The sequence below is a fragment of the Heloderma suspectum genome, chromosome 3 (genome assembly GCF_057233095.1).
Source record: "Heloderma suspectum isolate Gila_16-S chromosome 3, 16-S_ref, whole genome shotgun sequence".
NCBI lineage: Eukaryota > Metazoa > Chordata > Lepidosauria > Squamata > Helodermatidae > Heloderma > Heloderma suspectum.
In genome coordinates, this window is record NC_139460.1 from 95,549,853 (window position 1) to 95,570,770 (window position 20,918).

The following is a 20,918-nucleotide window of genomic DNA, read 5'->3' on the forward strand; positions in this document are numbered from 1 at the left end:
TATGGAAGCTGTCTGTTTAGAGTATATTACACCTATTCTCTGTCATCTTACTTGGCTACTGGTTTGTTTCTTGATTCAATTCAAGATGCTGGCTTTGTCCTTAAAACTCACCATTGCCTGCTTTGGGGTTCACCCTTTAAGAATCTTGACTTTATCATGAATTCTGCAGCTAAAATACTTAATTTTCCCAACGAGCAGCTTTTTCCAGTGATATAACAATGCCATGGAGAACTTCCTCACATTTTTTAAAAAGTGTAAGGACATAAAATAAATGGGAAAAAAATCCAAATAATGTGTGGTAGGAAATAAAGGAATGTTGGCATATCGCTTGAAAATGTTTAAACCTATTGCATGTTCTTGTGGATATGACACCCAAGTGAATGGGATTCACATAAGCTTGCCTATCCACTCTCTGCATGTTGTGCACCTGCAGCACTGGTGCAGAAACATCATTTGTCTTGTTTGAAAAGCACAGTGTGAATCTCCATATGTCCATGCAGTCTCTTGCATTCCTTCTTTCACAAGCAAATTGACCAAAGTGTGTGTGGTGGTGGTGGTGGTGGATCTGAGGTCTTTACTGTACCAGAAGGAGAGTGGTACTACTCTCCTGTACCACTACTGTACAGTACTGTACTGCACCTACTGTACCACTAGGAAAGCAAAAGAGCTGTGAATAATATCCCACTTGAGCATCATCAGGGAAAGGCTTCTGCTGTATGTTGTTGCGTGTGATTAGTGGAAGACAGGATAGCACCCCTCCTCTTGCATGGCCTGATGGTATGCTATTGTAACACATGCGTACTGCTACTCAGCTGCTACAGACTTATTATATCCTACTAAAGAAAGCTTTCTGGAAATGGGAATATAAACTAATGAGGTTGAGGTGTGTGTGGTCAACATTTTGAATGGGCAACCCCTGCTCAGGGGTGTCTTCTTGTGAGAAACCGGTGAGCATGGGTTATGTGAGGGTTAAACAACCCTCACATAACCCATGGTTGTTTAACCCTCCTAAAACCCACGCTGCTGGGTTCACACGACATGACAATCCCCAAGCAGGGGTTGCATATGCAACTTGGCACCTGCAGGTACCGCAGTTTGTTGTGGGTAAATAACCCATGACAAGCCACAGTGGGTCGTCTGAACATGTGCCAACTTCAGAAGATGCTAGGCTGCAGGCAGCTAGGACAGCCACTTCCATATGTATTTCTGGACCTTGTAATTGAGCAGTAAAACCGCCCAGCATGAATTGTGTTTTTCAAACCAAGTTGCTGACTCCTGAATGTTTTCTGTTAATATTTGCTTTAGTTCTGAGAAAACCTTCCAGTAAGATTTGGCTTAGAAGTTACTATACTGTACGTTACAACTACCATGGTATGATCTTTAGCTTAAGGACCTTGAAGCAGAAAAAACAATATCAATAAAAGCAGTTTCTAAATATATAAAATAACCACTTGTACAAGGATGTAAACGAACCAGTATTCCTGATCATACTTACCAGTTTTATCCAATTTCTGCTGTCGAACTTCAAGCCACATGATTAATATTTCCCTTGCAGAAATCCTCAACTTAATCTACAGCATTTCACTGATACATGCTTTGGAGTGGAGGGCGATCTTTTATAATACCCAGTTGAATTTAGCATTTAAGAAGATTATCACATTTATAAATAGCCTGGAAATCCAAAGTCATTGAATGTAGCGCACAGAACAGGTCAATCACGTAGTTATCAAACCATCTGGCCCCTTTCTTCACTGGGAAAAGTTCCCATATAATTCTTTGTATTTACTAACATGTCTTGATGTGGATGTATTTAACACTCCACCCAAAACCACTTGCTGCTGTGGTTCTCATGGAGTTCTTTGCACAGTTAAGTTGAATAAGGACAGAGCCATGCAGAGTTGCTGCTGTTTTTAGGTAGCATGAAAACGTGCTTTGTGAGGTAGTCAGACAATGGGCTGGGGAAAGGGGAGGGCTGCATCGCTTTCAATGCCAGCTAGGCTTGGCAAAGCTACGCAATACATGTCCATCAATCCCTGCGCCACCAAGTCGGTCATTATTTCTCACTATGGTTGCTGCTCTGAAAGAAAAGGCAATGGATGCCTTTTTTTTAAACCGCATAAAATTTTGTTAGGAAAGGGGTCAGCATTAGTTGCGACCTCAGTGATTAACACCTGCCGTGTAAAATAGAGAGCGAGGAATAGCTGTTAGGACTGCAATGTGCATTTGACACGCATAACCAAGGATTTTTTTTAATCCCTGTTTTTTTTTTTAGAAAACATTATTTTGCCAGTTATTCCATATAATGCTAATTTTAGATGTAAGCATGTGAATGATACTTAAAAACAGGCTCTTTTGTGCAGGGACATTTTAATCAACCATTTTTCTGTTTTATATTTAGGCTGTGTGTTTTGAATACGTTTCAGCACTATAGTACACGTTCTAGGCATTTCAGAGTACGTTTCTTATAATATCACCCGATTGATAAAATCTAGGATTTCACATCAAAATTTTACCTTCAGATGTTCAATGTTTTCTCTTACTCCTAACCATGGTGTATGGGTTTTTTAAATTCCAAAACTAAAGATAGGATACGTAAGTGTCCAGTTTGTAGAAATCTAAAGTGGGTACAGTGTGTTGACTAAACACATACTAAAATTTTCCAAGGGAAACATTGCACACTTGCCGATTTGGTTTCTTTAAAAAATGCTACATGAATATCCACATCTATAAAATATGTATATAGAGAGACATTTTATCAAGATTTAGGAGGTACAAAGCAGCCATCATAACTGCTGTATGTGTATAAGCATGTTTCTCCATGCTGTATAGCTTATAGCACTCTACACATTGGGGCTCTTTATTCAGTGCCTACAGCTTTGTCTGAGCCCCATCAAAGAGGTTTTGGTGGGGAGGTGGCTAGGACTGATGCCTTGCTGAGCAGCTGTGGCAGCCCCTGGGGTTTGCCAATATTTATTTTATTTGTATCCCGCCTGTGTAGCAAAAAATGGCGCTCGCGGCGGGTATGGATCCCCTTCCTCCAGCCCCGTGCCCAGAGCTCTATCGCAGCCCTGCGGATAAATGCTACTCTAAAGAACAGCTGAAAGCACTGAGTGAGATTAGACAAGTGGATATTTTAACATAATTTTTGAAATGGGGATTTTTCTTTATGGGGGAATCTGGGAGGGAAACTGAAGTAACTGAAGGGGAATTGGTGGGGGGGCAGTAAGAGAAAATAATCTGTAAAGCAAGGCAATATTTGAATTCAGGATTTGGCTGTTGCATTAGAATGTAAGAAAAGACCTGACGGGCAAAGCCGTGGTCCATTTCATCATACGTTCTGTTTCCAATAGCAGCCAGCCAGATGATTCTGGAAGCATACAAGCAGGACATGAAAGTGATAATGGCATTCCCGTTCTTTATCCCCCATATATCCATACATTTAGAGGTAAACTGCATCTGAACATGGAGGCTCCATTTAGCTATCCCAGGTAAAGGACAGAAATAAAATATATTTAGGATGCAATCCTATGCATGTTTAGACAGTGAAAAGGCCTACAACTCCCTGCATGCCCCAGACAGCATGCTGGCTGGGGCATGCTGGGAGTTGTCATCCTTTTCACTGTCTAAACATGCATAGGATTGTGCCCTTAAAAGATTTTTAAAATCTTTTTTAAAGCAATCTATGCTAGACAGACACCAAACCTCATGGCGGTGAGTACCATAACTTAATTACATGTTGTGTGAAGAAATAATGTTTGAAGCATTGCATTATAAGGCCATCTGAATGTCATTTTCTTTCTGTCTCTGAAAGACGTGTAGATGTCTTCAGGGAAAGCAATGACACTGCTGCTACTTGCTGAGCCAAAAGACAGGTAATTTTTGAAAAGGGAAATTATTTGGAGGGGGCTGGTATTTGGGGCTCAGACTCCGACATCTGCTTTATACTCAGTTTATGGCCTTACAGCAGACAGACTCGTCTTCTGTCTAAACGAGCAGTTGCAGCAACTATGGGATTAAAGGGGCGGCTTTGCTCAAACCCCATCTCTGCCTTGTTCTCAGTTTGTTCTCTAGAGCTAATCATTTGTTTCCAACTGGACCAGCACTTGGTTTCCCACAGCAGCAAGCCAAGCGTGTCTGGGAAGCTTCTAAGTAGAGAACGAGGGTAGCATTCTTCCCATTTGTCCCCAACATCTGGTATTCCCAGACATACTGTCTTTGATCAGAGTTCCATTTAGCTAGCATGGCTGTTAGGAGGGGCTCCCATTGATGGACCTGGGATGGAGCATGTAGGAGGAACTCTGGGTGGATGGAGCCATGGTAAGAGTGGTTGGCCTGGGTGGGTGGGGTTTGTAGCAGCCACACTCTTTAGAATTAGCACCTGCCCATGTTTGGAAATGTAAGAACTATAGCCCCTGAACAGGGGTGGCACTGTCACATCCAGTGCCAAGTGATAACCAACTTATGAGGTCCTCCTGAAATATAGTTGCATATGGCATTTGAGCAGCCTTAGACAGTGGTTGGGGTGCACATTCCCAGTGTGAGTGCAAGTGCCCCCCCACACACACATTGTAGAGCCAAATGGTTGTGCCTCATACAAATACATGCATTGCAACGGGGATGGGTATCCATGCCCAATCTCTCATGTCCTGACCCAGCAAAGAAATCCACGCACAGAAGCAACTTCTATCTGCACAACTTCCTCACTGGATCCTAATGTAGACTAATTGCTTAATTCCTGTGAAACATTATCAGTGTTGGCTAAGCACATCAGAAATTGAATATGTGAAACTCCAGTAATTGGTTATCAAGTTATAGCTGCAATTCTGTGAATATTATGTATGCATTCATTCTATAATACTCCTGTAATTCTGAGAATTCCAATATTCTATAACTTTCCCTTGTTGTATGAAGCTTAACAGAGTAACATCTTATACCATGTATGCCAGTTTTGATACACCAAGCTATTGCAGACTTCTCTATTTTGTGTCTCACTTTGGATGTAGCTCCAGCGCAACTCCACCAGATAAAAAAGAAAGACAAATGAAGGCAACTTTGAAGTTTTAAATTTTTAAACAAAGTTACCTAATCTTCTCCTTAGGCGAACTGAATGGGGGCCGTTAATGTGCTCACTCCTTCTCAGTACTGCTACTCTTACAAGTAAGGTGTGCAGTGGCAATGGTGAGATGCTCTCCAAGGTAAGCTTGAGGAATCATGTCTAGCAGAGCAAGTGAAAAGTCTTTTTTTTTTTAAGTTATGGAATATACCTACAAATATAATTGGGGAAATGTGCTTATAAGAACTTTGAAGGAAAAGGAAACCATGACAACCAATAACAGAATTATTACATTTCCATCTTGCTAAATTTGTTGTTGCCAAACGCGGGAGATCTATATAAAGTAACTGCCCCCTCTGTTTCTCTTAGCATTTTAATAGCTGCAGGTCCCTTTTTTTTTTTGGTGCAATGATGATAGAACCCTGTACGTAGAACAGTCAAACTGTCTTGCTAATCCCATAGAAAAGTTATAGTTGTATGGTCAAGTTGACTAGTGAGTCCATTCTCTGAAATCTTCCTGGTAGGTCACCATTCCTCTTGCTTTTGATCCTAGTAGCCTGTGTTACAAAACATGCCTAGAACAGCAATTATATTATTAACCTTCTTCTCTTGTGTCCATGTAAATTTGGATTTACTGCAGGTGACTGACTTTGAAGCCACCCTTTTGGAAGACTAACGACAGGAACCAGGCAGAAGTCACTGAATGTGGTAGGTTTACAAATGAATGTTGTCTCTGTGAACCTGGACTTATTTTAAAAGATGGACCCAGACCAGATTTCTAGGTCTAAATATATACTAAATCATAATCTTTGTACATGATTGTCAGGAATGAATCTGAGTATGTGGAGATATCTAGCAGGTCAGATTCAGAATGGGAACAGCCAGAACAGGGGGAGGCTCTCTCCCTAGTGAGTTCAGATACGGCAAAGCCTTCTTCCCAAGACTTTGCCACACAGATGGCTCAGCCTGAAGGGGCCCCACCTTTCCTCCTCCATGAGAACCCAGGTTTTGGGGGAGGAGGAGAGTGAGGGGAATGACTTGAGGGATGCTAGGGTCCATCGCAGAGCGAAGCAGGAAAAGTTAGAGGTGTAGCTCAGACACTCCACCAGGTTGGCTACATGTGAAAGCCAATGTAGGAGGGAGCCACCCTAAGGGAGAGGCATCCCTGTAAAGCGAGTCTGGCTGAGAAGTTCTTGCTCAGACTGCTGGCAACTTCTCTAACATCCACTTGGGCTCCACTTCGTGGATTAGCTGTTTTCATTGCAGTCTGAGAGTTTCCTAGAATTTGCATTTGTAAGGAACCTGGTCATTAACTAATAAAGTAGTGCGCCTGAAGCCTGGTATCCTGGAGTGTGCTGATTGCAAAGGGGGAGGATGAAGGAACATGACAGCCATCAAGCATACACAACTTTCCACCTCATCCAAGGCTGAGTTCTGTGGGTAGTAGATTAACTTCTATCCTGTATAAAAACCAAATTCTTAACTAACCCTAGAACTGCTTTGAGCTATTTGCCCTCTGCTTGAGCTATAATAAATAGCCAAAGATTAAAAGAACATACTAGCTTGATATTACATTCCCCCAGTCCTAAAGACGCCTCATTAGTCAATCCATCTAACAAGGTAGTATTAATAAAACTTTCTGTGGTGTTTACCACCTCTTCTGAAAGACCCTTCTGAAGCAGAAATTTGGAGATAAGGCTGTTGAATTTGTTCTCTGTGGTAGATTGTGGTTCTCCAATTGGAAAAGGACTGTAAGATGTGACATTTAATTCCTCTGGGTCAAGACAGAAACCTTCAGATGTTCTTTCAAAGCAAACATCAGTCAAGTCAAGACCAGCTACAGAGGATGGGGAGGCACAAGGAATATCCCTAACAAGTCTGTAATTCTCCATCCACTCTTTCAGCCACTCAATCCTGCAGTCACACTCCCAGGGGTTCCGGAAAAGATAGAGTCTTCCTAGAAAGTAGACTGGTTGGAAGACTGAGAAAGGCATGGTGATTAGGTTGTTACTGTTCAAGTGCAAAGATACCAAGCTTGTGAGGTTTTCAAAAGCGCCTTCTTGAATATAGCTAATCCGGTTTCTGTCCAAATACAAAACTTCCAGTTCAAACTGGTCCTGAAACCAGGTATTGGAGACATTCCTGAGAAAGTTACCACCAATATTAAGCATCTTGAGATGCCGCAGACCATCAAAAGAGTTCTCAGGAAGGTCACTGATGAAGTTGTCATTTAAATAAAGATACTCCATTTTCTGACAATCCTGAAAAGCTCTGTCATGAATTATGTTTATTCTGTTGTCTTGCAGATTGAGATATTTCAGTCGGGTCAGACCCAGAAGAGAGTTATAAGCCACAGCTTCTATCCTGTTTTTCTCCAAATAAACATGGGTCAAATTCTCCATCCCTCTTATTGCTCCTGGAATCCTTCGGAAGTTGTTCTGAAAGCAAAAGAGTTCCTGAAGGACTGGAAGCTCTATAAAAATCCTGTCTGGAATGTTGAAAAGGTTGCAGTCTGCCAAGTCCAGTCTGACTAGTCTCTTGAGCGAAATGAAAGTCCTAGTATGCAGATACCGAATGTATTCATTATGGGCCATTTTTAGCTCCACCAAACTAGGTAGCCCTTTGAAAGCTCCAGGAGTGATAAAGGATATGTTGTTGTGGCTTAATGAGAGGGATTTGAGGGATGGGAGGGTACCAAATGCCCTCTCAGCGAGGAATTTGATGCTATTTTTATCCAGGTTAATAGAGTAGGCTTCACAGGGAAACTCGCTGGGGATCTGTGTAAGGCCAGCATGATCACAAAGGACAGAGCAGCTCCTCTCTTGAGTGCACACACAGTTGGTGGGACAGGAGCGGACACAGGCCCACACAGAGTAGACACGGGGGATGCAAAGCAAGACTGGCAAGTAAGTGCACCAGCATTATCCCCAAGGAAAATGAGAGAGCAGGCAGGGAGAGAGAGAGAAAACAGATTAGTATTTTATCAAGACACTAGCAAAACACTAGCAATAACAAAAAACAAAAGATTCTAATTTATTTATGTAATTAATGGATCTAGCATCTAGTAATCCAATGTTAGTAAATGAGATTGAAACACTCTGTGGAAGGCTTCTACAGCGTTTCAAGGAGCTGAATATTTTGGGTTTTTTTTAACCCTCCTCAGATTATGTGGTATTCTACAGTTTCTCTACCCAATCCAATAGTTCCTCTTTGGCATATTTCTGGTGAAAGGGCTCCCTCCAATTTACAGAATTGGGGAATTTTCCCTTCCCCTGGCAGTAATTTTTCCTCTTGCTATGATCCATTTGTACAGGATGTAGCTGGAACCAAGCCTGGGATGCTGCAGATTGGGTAAAGTTGGGAAAAGAATAGCAAAACCTTTCATGAGCACACTGCAAGCAGGCTAGCCAGCTGAGAACTGTAGGTCAAGGGGTGGACAAGGCGTGGCCCTCCAGATGTTTTGGCCTACAACTCCCATCACCCTAGCCATCATAGCCAATGGTGAGGGATCATGGGAGCTATAGGCCAAAACATCTGGAGAGCAACAAGTTGCCCGCTTCAGCTAGAAGTGATGAGTGTGAAGTCGAAGGCAGCAATGTTGTTATAATGTTACAAGGTGATTCATTGTGCCAGCTTGTCTTGTCATAGAGCCATACATTTTCAATAGTCGTTTCTAGATTGTTTGAGTAACCAATTTATTACCATAACTTAATGAGCTATTAGCAGTAAATAATGAAGTAGTACATATTCAGTGTGTGTTAATTCCCAGCCTAACACAAAAATAATGCATCAGGCCAAAAGCACTGCAACTAAATAAAATGTATTCAGCTTTTTTAAAGCAATCTACAAAAGTGCGAAGTCTGATTAAAACAGCCTCTCCATTTTGTTTTTTGCTTGCAAGGAGGGAATGCCGCATATACAGCAAACTCCTATAAGTCAGTTACTCTTACTTCCAAACACTTTACTGGAAGTGTCAGTGCTTTGTTTTTCCACAGTGAATACCTGATTTTATGGAAACTCATCCACCTTGTGGGTTTTACAGTAGCCAAGAAATTAGCAAAGTTGTGACTACTGTCAAAATGCCATGGAAGGCGATTTGCCTAAAAAGTTTAGATTCTGTGTATACATTTGGAGAAAGGCCTGTCTTCTCTAGCCCTGGACAAGAGAAACTTAACTACTAAAGTAGGACCAAGATTTTTCTACTGCTTTTCATTTTATCTGGGACAGGGGTAGGAATCTGTTTTTCGATGGAGGGCAGAAGACCCCTTGCCCAGCCCTCGGCAGAACAAATGACATCAGGAGCGGGGCCGCACCCCCAGCGTCATTCGCTCTCCAGGTGAAGCGCCAAATGGAGGAATGTTCCTCAAGCCGGGGCCCAGCATTGCGGTAGGCGTGCTGCCCTGACTGGAGTGCTCTTCCAGCTGGCTCCTCAGTCAGTGCAGCTTTGCCTGCACCACCTTCCGCCACTGAGGAGGATGTGAGGTGGGTGAAGCTAGGAGGAGAGTAATCCTCACTATTTCCACTGATCTGAGGTAGCAGTAGGGATTCACCGCCCCACTAGCCTTCAGGGGCGGGGCCACACCCGAGACCCTATGAGCCGGGCTGTTGGGGCTAATTGGCCTGCAGGTCCAGAGGTTCCCCATCCCTGATCTAGGTGAACAGAGTAGGCATCACAGTGGAACTCAGACTTCTCTAAGGCCAGCACAGTCACCTAGGATGGAGCAACTCCCCTCTCAGATGCTAAGCTTGTTTAACATTTTAACTTAATATATTAAAAAAAACATTTCACTGAAAATGTTACAATCCACATCTTTGGGTTTCAGGTTTTCCTCCATAATTTAAAACGAATCCTAGATTGGATACTTGAGTCTGAACTACACACAACATGCAGTCAGGTTATGTTTAAACAAAGGGAAATACCATGACCAAACTCAGCCTCAGGAGGCCATATGTTTCAGCAGAGAAATTGGGAAGCGGGGGGAAGGAAAGTGGTGCTCAATCTGCCCCCCTCCAACTATTTTTCCACTCAGCATTGCCCCATCTCCATATAATGGGGAATATATGGGGCCCTGTATCTTTCCTTTCACAAGCGGAGACTGCTGGAAGGCAGTTTTGAGCAGAAAAACAGTTGGAAAACAGAAGAGTTAAGCAGCACACACACCACCCCCTGCTGTTCCTCCACTCAAACTTGCAGCCTCTCAAAAGCTGCTCTTGGTTTAAAAAAAACTGTTGGGGAAGATACACATCTGAATCTCATGTCTAGTTAAGGCATCAGTGAACAATATTCAATGGGGGACAGTCGGGGGGAGTACAATTTTAAAATTATTGGTTCGTTATGCATCGTGGAGATGCAGTGAAGACCACAGATCCATTCTACAAAAGGCCTCAAGAGTGCATCCCCATTGTTTTTGTCACATTAATATCCCACCCTTTTTCCAAGGAGCTCAGAGCCCTGAATGTGAGCTTCCTGGATGGTCTCCCATCCAGATACTAGGCAGGCCCAGACCTGCTTAGTGTTTATTAGAAATGAAATACATGTATCTTCAAGCTATTCTCTAAGTTGCAATACGGCATTTCACCTCAATGTGCTGTGTTAACATAGGCCAAGGATGGGCTGACTTCAGTCTTGTATAATGAAAATACTTTACTACAATCCTTACTGGCCACAGATATGTTTGGAATGTATAAAGCAACATGTGCATGCTGAGGAATTTCCAGGTGTTCAGGCATAACTAATCTGTGTTGAGCGATCCTGAGGAAGCTCTCTTTCTTAAAAACATAGGATATGCCTTGCTGGATCAGAGTGGACTGAGGTTCAGCTAGTCCATCGTTCTTGTTGCTGCAAGAATCTGAGCAACCAGCGGCCTACCGTCTGCTTAACTTTGACATCAGCAACCATCTGTCAATGACGTCACCTCCGGAACACTCAAAAGCATTTTGCACTCAGGACCATTTGATGTTATCTAGGTTAAGTGGAAATTTGTCTGAATTGGTTATCCTGCATCATTGTCTGGGGATCACAGACAGTTGAGGATTCTAGATTATGCTTGAAACGTACTAATGGATTTCCCTTCAAAAAATTAGTTTTAAAGGATATATTTCCTTACAAAGTTCACAGGAGTGCACAACCCAAAATACTCCATGTGACACTCGTAGGTCACACACACACACACACACACACACACACACAGAGTGTATTGCCTACAAGGCCTGCCAAAGCTTGAGGAGGGAATCCTCAGTCAAGTATTTGGGTGGTGGGGGTGGTGGGAGGAAGCATTAAAAAACCCTCAGCATTTATGATAGCACAAGCAAGTGAGCAGCGTATTTCCAAAGGAATACACAGAAAGCCCACAATTTTATGATTTGGTAAGTCATAAAATTGGTCCATCTAGCGCAGTATTGATTCCAGGGTTTCAGACAGGAGTCTTTCCTAGCCCTAATGGATATGCCAGGGGTTGAATCTGGAACCTTTTGCATGTGAAGCAAGTGCTCTGGTTCTTTGCAAGCTGCAGTTTGTGAACAGAGAGCTATTCATCTCAAACCCTCTGCAACATTACAGAGGTGCAACTCAAGATTCATATGGTACAACTTTTCTCAGTCATCTCAAACTGGACTGGGCAGTCCACCCCCCTCAGCCACTTCCTAATTCATTTGTTGGATATCACATGTGTGTTGTGGGGTGGCAACAAGACATCAGCATCCAGAGGCTAGAAATATTTCAAGTGGATAGGGGTACACTTTGTGCACAGGCCATATATTATGGCCTGTGTGCGCCAAATGTTATTTTATAGTAATCCACGTTTAAAATCACCTATCTGCATAGTTTAAAAATAATCTGTCTATTTAGACCCCATTCACACAAACCTGTTTGCAAATTATAAATTACCTGAACGGCTGAGTTTATCTTCCCTTCTTTTGCATGGAATGTCTAAATCACAGGACCACTAGCCTGAGATAAAGAACTCACTATTCTAAACTGGATCTATATTCTTTATCCTAATTTATATCAGGAAATAAGCAGTGTTTTTTCTTCACGTTTTTAATAAATTGTCCTTAACCAAAACCCAAATTTCAACATCACAACATTTTTACAGTTCTTCTAGCTCTGAATGCTAATTTGACTTTTGCAGCAGGTATCCAATTTTGCTAGTCTTAGAAAGGAAAAATATGCTCAAACCCATCTTGGAAGTTTACACAGAAAGGCAGAATAGAAATGTTTAAAATAAATTGAAAAGTAGCGAGCCAACAGATGGATACAATTTCCTGGGAGATTGTGCCCCTTATTTTGTGGCAAAGAGCTCAAGAAGTTTCCATATTTGTCTAATCAATACAACAGAGAAAACAAAAAAATACATTGATGTCTGGACATTACTAAGGTTAATGGTTGCAGCACCATAAAAATACAGATGTAGTTATAATTAACAAGTGATACAATTCTGTACATTGATCTTGCAAAATTTGAATTCTAAAAATTTGAATTCTAAAACTGATGAACTGCCCGCACTGGGCATTTAACAGAAATGTGACAAACTCTTTCAAAATAAAAAAGCTACATAGTGCTAGTTTTAAAAATTGCTACGGGATGTCATCGAATGAAAAGTCTACTTACCATTTAAAATGATGACAAACATTACCCTGATTATTAGCTAGTGGCATCTCAGGTCTGGCAAATTCTCTTCCAAAATCTAAAAGCAGACAGAAACATAGACGTATACCATTCAAATGTAATTTGTTACTATAACTTGCCTTGTTAATATGTTTTTAATGCTGTTAGTGATTTAAAATAAATGTTGCCCTCCCAGCTTGAAACAGATCTTTCCCTTCCTTTAGTTTTTCACTAACCTTTCCAACATGTCTTTGTTTTGATAGTCTAACAACCCAAATCATTTACATATTTACTCAGAGGTAAACTAGCTCTCACTTAAGTTCATTGGGACTCATTCCCAAAATAATTGTCCATAGGTCTGCAGCCTTAGAATGGTTATTTCAGGAAAGACCTGACCAAGCACTCTTACAATACATCCACTGAATATATCAGTGGGATGGAAGATAATCAAAGTTATTTCATGGAATGCCCATGTAACTAACTGCAGCAATCCTTTCCCATCATCTCCTAACTAGACCACCAAAGAAGAGCAGAATCAAAGTGAAGTAGAAAAAGACCTTCTGTACGTGTCAGGATGATAGCTGTGCTTGCTGCCCTTTGTTCCTCCAAAGCTTGCAGTTAGTTATATGGCAGCACCTCTGAAGGGCTGGCACTTTTTCCCACTCTCAAAAGCTATCATTTAATGGCAAGGAAATCCTCTATATCAGGGGAGGATTAACAGAGATGGAAGAATTTGTCCGTTTCATAAATCTCCTGGACTGCCGACAAATCTGTCTGCTTTTATTCCTCTTCTTTCCCCACCCTGCAAGAAAAATAACCGCCTAGAGCTGGCCCTCAGCATTACCAGGAATAATAAAAAAAAAAAGCCCTCAGCTCCAGTTCCTCTTACATAATGAGAGAAGGAGAGAGTTTAATGTAATTATGTTTGGGGGCAAAAAGTGAATGGTTTTAGCAGACAGGCAATGGAGGAAGCAGCACAACTGATTTCTCCCATCAAGCAAACTTCAAAACATCAAGCTGCCTGCCATAGTTTAAACTGCAAAATACAATCCTTTATCAAGAGGTTTCCAAAGTGTTTTCTAATTTAAATACTACCAGCATCTTTCTTAGCTTGCCTTTTTCCTGTAATAATTAGTATAGGTGGAGAGGGGCTATGCCCACTTGGGAGGAAAGACTGCAGAGGGCTTTGCTGAATGAGCCTTGTGGGTTGGAGTATAGAGAGACCTGGCTGGGGAGTGGGAAGTAGCTGCTTTGTTATTTGTATTGTTTCTTTGATTTGTATCCCACCTTTGCATAGAAAAAGATAATGCCCAAAGTGGTTTAAAGAAAGATGGGAAGAGAGGCTAGAATGGAATAATGAGGGGTGCTATGGGAGATCAGGAGAGGAAAGATTCAAAGACATGGAAGAGAAAGATGCACAGCTCTTGCCAGCTGTTGCAGTCGCAACTGCATGCCTGCTTTAGCAGACCCTAGTGGTACAACCAACTTGCTGCACCTCACAGACAACGTAGGCCAGCTGTATATTAGCATGCATCGAATATGAAACCTTGCCTTTATGTTTGTGCCTTAGGGTGCATCTGCAACCACGATTTTCCCCGTTGGATGTACCAGTAGTACCTGGTGCAATCTGTTCCTGATCCCAGTTGGAATAACTGATTAGGACTCCAGTTCTGGGTTTGAAATGAGTGTCAGAATTTTTAGGTGGCTGGCCTTTTGCGATAGTCTCAATCCATTAATTGAAGCTTCATAGGAACACCTACAGAGACACAGCAATCTGAGGCAAGGAACCTGCGAGCATAGGTGCATTGTTAATAAGAATGTGGGTTTATTGAGTGATATCCCCGTGGGGGATAATAAATGCAAATACGATCTTCAGTTTGGAACTGTGAATACAAGCTTTACCCAACCTAGTACCTTCAGAGTGTCTTGGCTGCCTCACCCATCATCACTAGCCAGGCTGATATATACCCTCTTAATAGGTGAAATTTCACTCAGAGCAATAGCTTTTCTCTATGCAATGTAACCTAGAAAAAGGGGTAGGGTCTCACAGCTGTTTCTTTCAGCATAGAGAGATGAATTAGTCTTCTCCTAGGACAGGGTTTGGTACAGGGAACTGCCCATCCCAGAAGCCCAGTTTACAGAGATGTGTGTGTTTGTGTCTTTTTCAAAATAGGGCAGCAAGACTGTTAACAGAGACTGGCCAACGAGCTCATATTATGCCAGTACTTTTCCAACTGCACTGGCTGCCAGTCCATTTCCAGGCCCGATTCAAAGTGTTGGTGTTAACATTCAGAGCCCTTAACGGCTTGGGTTATCTGAAGGATCACCTCCTCCCATATGTGCCTGCCCGGACCTTAAGATCATCCTCAGCAGCCCTTCTCTGTGAGCCCCTGCCAAAGGAAGTGAGGCAGGTGGCTACTTGGAGGAGGGCTTTCTCTGCTGTGGCACCCTGGCTGTGGAATGAGCTCCCTAGTGAGGTTCGCCTGGCACCTACATTGTATTCTTTCTGGCGCCAGATGAAGACCTTTTTATTTTCCCAGGCATTTTAGCTCTTTATACTTTTAGCTTTGCTGTTTTAAATCTGTATTTTAAATTCCTGCATTGCTGCTAGGTTTTATTCTGGTTGTATTGTTTACTGTGGTTTTAATGTTTTATATATTTTGTATTGTTTTGTTGTGTGCTCTTTGGCTTTAATTTTTGTGAACCACTCAAAGAGCTCCGGCTATTGGGCGGTATAGAAATGAAATGAAATGAATGAATAAATAAATAAATAAATAAATTTTTCATTATGAAAAAGAAGTTTCCAATTCTGGAAACAAAGTCAAAATTATGTAAAGACAAGTTGCTTACCTGCAACTGTAGTTTTTCAAGTGGTCATTTTTCAAGTGGTCAGACAACGGCGATCAGGAGGGATGGTGGATCATGTCCCACCCATCACCAGGAGGACCATCCACCGAGCCCAGTGTCCCGTTCTCCACCACAGGTGACCTGGCACCTCACTTTGCGGCATCATGGCAGGCAGGTGCTCCAGAGAGCCCGCCAGGCCCAAATGCCTTGTTCTGAGTCCTTCCTCAGTGCAAGGCATTTTGTGTGCAAGGCAGTGTGGCCGAAGCGGCCATGGAGACCACCTGCGCAGCTGCAGCATAGGCAGTCTCCGTGGCCACCTTGCCCACAATGCCACACTCTGAGGTAGGATCCCTCAGGGCAAGGCAGGCAGGGAGGGCGTAGAGGTGGTGAGACAACTTGTGCTGCGGCATCTGTGCAGTCACACATATAGGTTCTGCACTTGCACAGAGCTCCATTTAGGAAACGTCTATAGCTAGGCTAGACTTTGGACACACAGCCCGCTGCACCTCCTAACTGCATGCCCAAAGGGCTTGCTTCTGCCTTGCCACTCGGTTCCACTTCTGACTAGCACTGCAATTATAAAAATGAAACCGAAGAGGAAGCACAGATATAACACCATCTGTAGGAGGGTGGGTTGTACGACTACACAGGTGACCGCTCTAAGAAGTACATTTACAGGTAAGCACATACCTGCTGCTGCTTCCCATCAGCCTGGAATTCAGACCCCATGTGCTGCTGCCCAGATACTGGCCACCGTGCTAGTAGGCCTCTCCACAGGGTGGCTTGCTCTGCTCCAAACTAGGCATGTTCAGGATTCATATACGTGCAAAATGAAGGCGAGCACCCGGGAGGCACTGCCTGCCTTATTCCCCTAGTTTCATCCTAATTGCCCCCTCCCCTTAATAAGTTGTCCCTTGCCACCACGACGCACCCAAGGAAGGCTGTAGATGCTGTGTCACGTCTACTGGACTGAGACCACACCATCTCTGGGACCAGGAGCTTTGCCAGCTGGCAGCATGAGCAGACAGTTTCAGAGAACTAGCATGAAAAGTGCAGAATGGAGCCTGCCCATCCCCTTCTGGGCCCTCACAGCAGAGGAACAGTCTAGGCAGCAAAATGGCAAGTGTTCGTAAAGGGTCCTGCAGGGTCAGAGCCTAAGCTCTGCGTGCCTGCTCAGAACTAAACCCCATTGCAGCCTTATTTTATGGATCCTTTCCCACCTTTTTGACCAACTCATTAGAATTATAAACAACGGACTTTTAAAAAGATTCTGATCCCTCTCCACACGACTTTAAGGGAGGTGGGGAGGAGAGGTGGGGAGAAGAAGCTTGCACCCCCCCCCCCCAGGTCTACCACTCATGGCACCGCCAGTTTCCCACTACAGTTTCCGCCACAAACGGGGGCGTGGGGGGCGGAGGCTTCAAGCGCCTGCCCACACCCCCACTGAAGCGGGGCGGGGCAGGGCAGGGCAGCCTCGCCCCACCCCACCCCACCCCACCCCACCCCAGATGCCCTGAAGAAAGAATGCACGCCCACCACAGGCGGAGAGGTCAATGTTGAAGACTAGCCTCCCCTTCCCCACTGCCTCGGGCGTCATCTGCGTGTTCTCAAATCGCAGGCACGGAAGTAGCACTCACTTCGGAAACATGGCTGGAAGAGGCCCCCGGAGAAACTTTACAACGCCGAAGGAGCTGGGAGCAAAGGCTTGCTGGGCCGCAGAGAGTCGATTTACCAGAAGGGAGGCCAGTGTTAGGGCGGAGCTAGGCTGAGGTGCAGCCACAGCGGGTGTGGAAATTGAAGCGGCGGCGGCTGGGCGCCTCAGCTCCTCCAGGCTGTGCCTGAAGGCCTGTCCTCTCCCTGCCCATCGCAGTGCCACTGCCACAGAGGCCTTTCCCTGGGAGACTCCTCTCCACCCCTTCCAGCCCCAAGTGAGGCACCAACACTGACTCTCTGGATGTCTTTCCTCCGCTCTCTGTCCCCATGTCAGGAGGAGGCGAGGACACTGTGGAAGCCACACGGAGGCCTTTCACCGCCCTGCCCCAGCCATGAGTGTGGCGCTGTGTGCGCAAGGAGGCCATGCAGGGGCCTTCTTTCCTGAGTAGACGCTTCCATACCCAGCGTCAGGGCCTGCTGCTCTCCATCTCTTCCATTGGCGTGAAAGCAAATGGCATACACAACCACATCTGCATTCAACTGAGTGCTGGCTTTGGAAGGTGATAGGGTGGCTGTGTGTCCTGCTTCACAGAGGACAGTCCTCAGTTTTAAGGGCTGTCCAGTCCAAGTCTAGTTCAAACTTACAGACCCATAAGGAGGGAGAGCAGAGAGAGGCCTTGAAGTTGTCTATCCACAGTTAGCACCTGGGTAGCAGGCAGCGCAGGGGCACAGGTCAGCTGGCCACACACCATGGGGAAAGATAATTCTATTTAAATTAAATTATACTACTTGTTTCTAAATAAGCATCTGTACATATACATTAGCATCGTGGCCTCTTTGTTGGTGATGCGGAGGCCTTAAATGGAGGCTTTTGAGAGCTCAAAGGAGGTGTCAGTTGAACTAGGTTTATCCCAGATGCAACCTGAAGCATGATTTGTGTTGAGTCACTAAAGTGCCTGCTTTAGCATGCAAATCCTATGCATATTTAGACCGAGAAAAGGCCTACAACTCCCAGCATTCCCCAGCCACCCATGCTAGCTAGGGAATGCTGGGAGTTGGGGCCTTTTCTGTCTAAACATGCATAGGATTGTGCCCTTAATGTCTTTTTGATACCTTGCAAGAACTTTTAATTTTCCCAAGCTTTTACCATCCGTGGAGGCTTATTATGTTTGTTCTTTTTTATTCTGTATTTATTAGTGTGCGCATTCATTGTAATTTGTCCTGATAAATTTTATCTTGTAGGACAGTATATAAAGTTGATAAATAAAATAAGCCTTATTTAAACCAATGAAACTTATGACTGAACATGAATAAGATCAGGTTCATTTACAGAAGGAGTTTGACCTTGGTGCCTTATAGAAATTCCAGTCATTCTATTTGTGTGGTTCCCCAGGCTTATAGTTTTTACTGTTGATAGGGGAAGATGTCCTATTTCCAAGCGAGAACTCAAGTAAAGCAGCAGTCTGTCTTGTGATACTGGGAATGGAAGCCTCCTGGGTTTGCTGGTGTTAATAACAGCTTCAGAAGTATGGAGAGTTCCTTGTTTCTTTTCTTAAATGATTTTTAAACAATGACTTTATCTGTGCATTTACAGCTACCCTACACTATTGATCAGCAGTAGTTTACCACTAATTTCATATCTGAAATACTTCATTTGGACAAGTGCAGACATACCAAAATCAACAAGAGTATTTTACTCCAGACGAACGTGACAGTTCAGCTGGACAGAAGAAAAGTACTTTAGGGTGCAATCCTATGCATGTTTAGACAGGAAAAAGTCCACAACTCCCAGCATTCCCCAGCCAGCATGGCTGGCTGGAGCATGCTGGGAGTTGTAGGACTTTTTTTCTAAGCATGCATAGGATTGCACCCTTAATGCTGGAGTAAACTATGGCAGTCTGACATTGAGAAAGTAGCCGTGAACACAGTCAAACACTCCATTAACACAAATTGAGATCTGTTTATTAATCTTAAATAACTATCACTGCCACAGTCATAACCAGTTACCACTCATTATCCATCCTAGCTGGGAATGCAAAAAGTCATTAATTAAAGTCAAAAGGGAGCAAGTCATAAGAACATAAGAAAAGCCATGTGTGATCAGACCAAAAGCCTTTCTCATCCACCATTCTGTTCCCACAGTAGCCAGTCAGATGATGCCTATAGGAAGCCCACAAGCAGGACATGAGTGCAAATAACCGTTCTGCTTCTGTTCTCCAGCAACTAGTATTGAAAGGCATATTGTTGCCCATAGTGGACTTAATCATATAGCCATCATGACTAGTAGCCATTGCTAGTCTCACCCTCCATAACGTTGTCTAACTCCCTTTTAAAAACATCCAAGTTGGTGGCCACCACTACAACTTGTGGTAGCAAATTCCATAGTTAACCATGTGCTATGTGAAGAAGCACTTCTTTTTATGTGTCCTGAATCTCCCACCATTCAGCTTTGTTGGCTGACCCCAGGTTCTAGCATTATGAGTAAGAAAAATTCTCCCTATCTACTTTCGCCACACCATGAATAGTTTTATATACCTCTAGATGTCCCCCCCTTACTTGCCTTTTTTCTAACTTAAAAAGCTCCAAATGCTGTAACTTTTCCTCATAGTGAAGTTGTTCTGGCATCTTTATCATTTTGGTTGCCTCTTTCTGCACTTTTTCCAGCTCTACAATATTCTTTTTGAGATGCAGTGACCATCTCAGGCATTATGATATTGGCAGTTTTATTTTCAGTTCCTTTCTTAATGAACCCCATCAAATTTGCCTTTTCACAGCTGCAGACCGGGTTGACATTTTCATTGAGCTATCCACTCCAACTTCAAGAACCTCTTCTGGTCACCATCAGCTCAGACCCCATCAGCATATATGTGAAATTAGATTTTATTTTACTTTTTGCCCTGATGTGCATCACTTTACACTTACTTACATTGCATCACATTTGCTATTTTGATGACCATTCTTCCATTTTGGAGAAATCCTTTAGAGCTCTTTGGTGCCCGTTTTTGTTTTAACCTCACTTTTGTTTTAAACAGTTTGGCATCATCAGCAAACCTGGCCACCTCACTGCTCACCCATAACTCCACATCATTTATGAACAAATTAAAAAGCATCAGTCACAATACAGATCCTTGGCAGATCCCACTTTTTATTTCTACTCTGCTTTCTGTTCTTTAACCAGTTACCTTTTATCCCATTGCTCCTAATTTACTCAAGAGTCTTTGGTTTGGGACTTTGACAAAAAGCCTTTTAAAAGTCCAAGTAAACAATGTCTATCAGATCACCTCTATTTGTCTCTAAGCAAGTTTTCTAAAAAAAAGAAACTCTTAAAGATTGAGACAGGACTTCTTTGCAGAAACTTATGTTGATTCTTTTTTCAGCAGGGCTTGTCCTATATGCTCAGAATTTTCTCTCTAATAATGCTTTCCACCAATTTACCCAGAACGAATATTAAACTAACTGGCCTGTAATTTCCTAGCATATTGGCCACTTTCCAGATTTCTGGTACAGAGGCTGAGCTCAGGGACATTTTTGTTAGATAAGCAATTTCTCATTTGAATTGTTTAAGATAGGGGTGGGAAACACATGGGCCACATGGAGCCTCTGCTGCCCCCAAATTTAAGGGAAAGTTCTTTTTTTGGGGGGGGGGGAATGGCATCCTTACCGCTATTGGAGTGCCAAAAGGGTCAAATTATCTTGTAAACAATTTTTGGTTTTTGTGCCCATGGAAGGGAAGGGACAGGAGCAAAAATGTCCCCCAGA

General features: G+C 43.3%; 1 protein-coding gene across 1 annotated transcript; it reads right to left on the minus strand.

Annotated features, from left to right (window-relative positions):
- Positions 1-5,517: 5,517 nt before the first annotated feature.
- NYX (nyctalopin) lies at positions 5,518-12,378 on the minus strand. The gene has a single exon (XM_084843908.1). The coding sequence runs from the start codon at positions 7,645-7,647 to the stop codon at positions 6,559-6,561; it is 1,089 nt and encodes a 362-aa protein (XP_084700034.1). The 5' UTR covers positions 7,648-12,378; the 3' UTR covers positions 5,518-6,558.
- Positions 12,379-20,918: the final 8,540 nt, after the last annotated feature.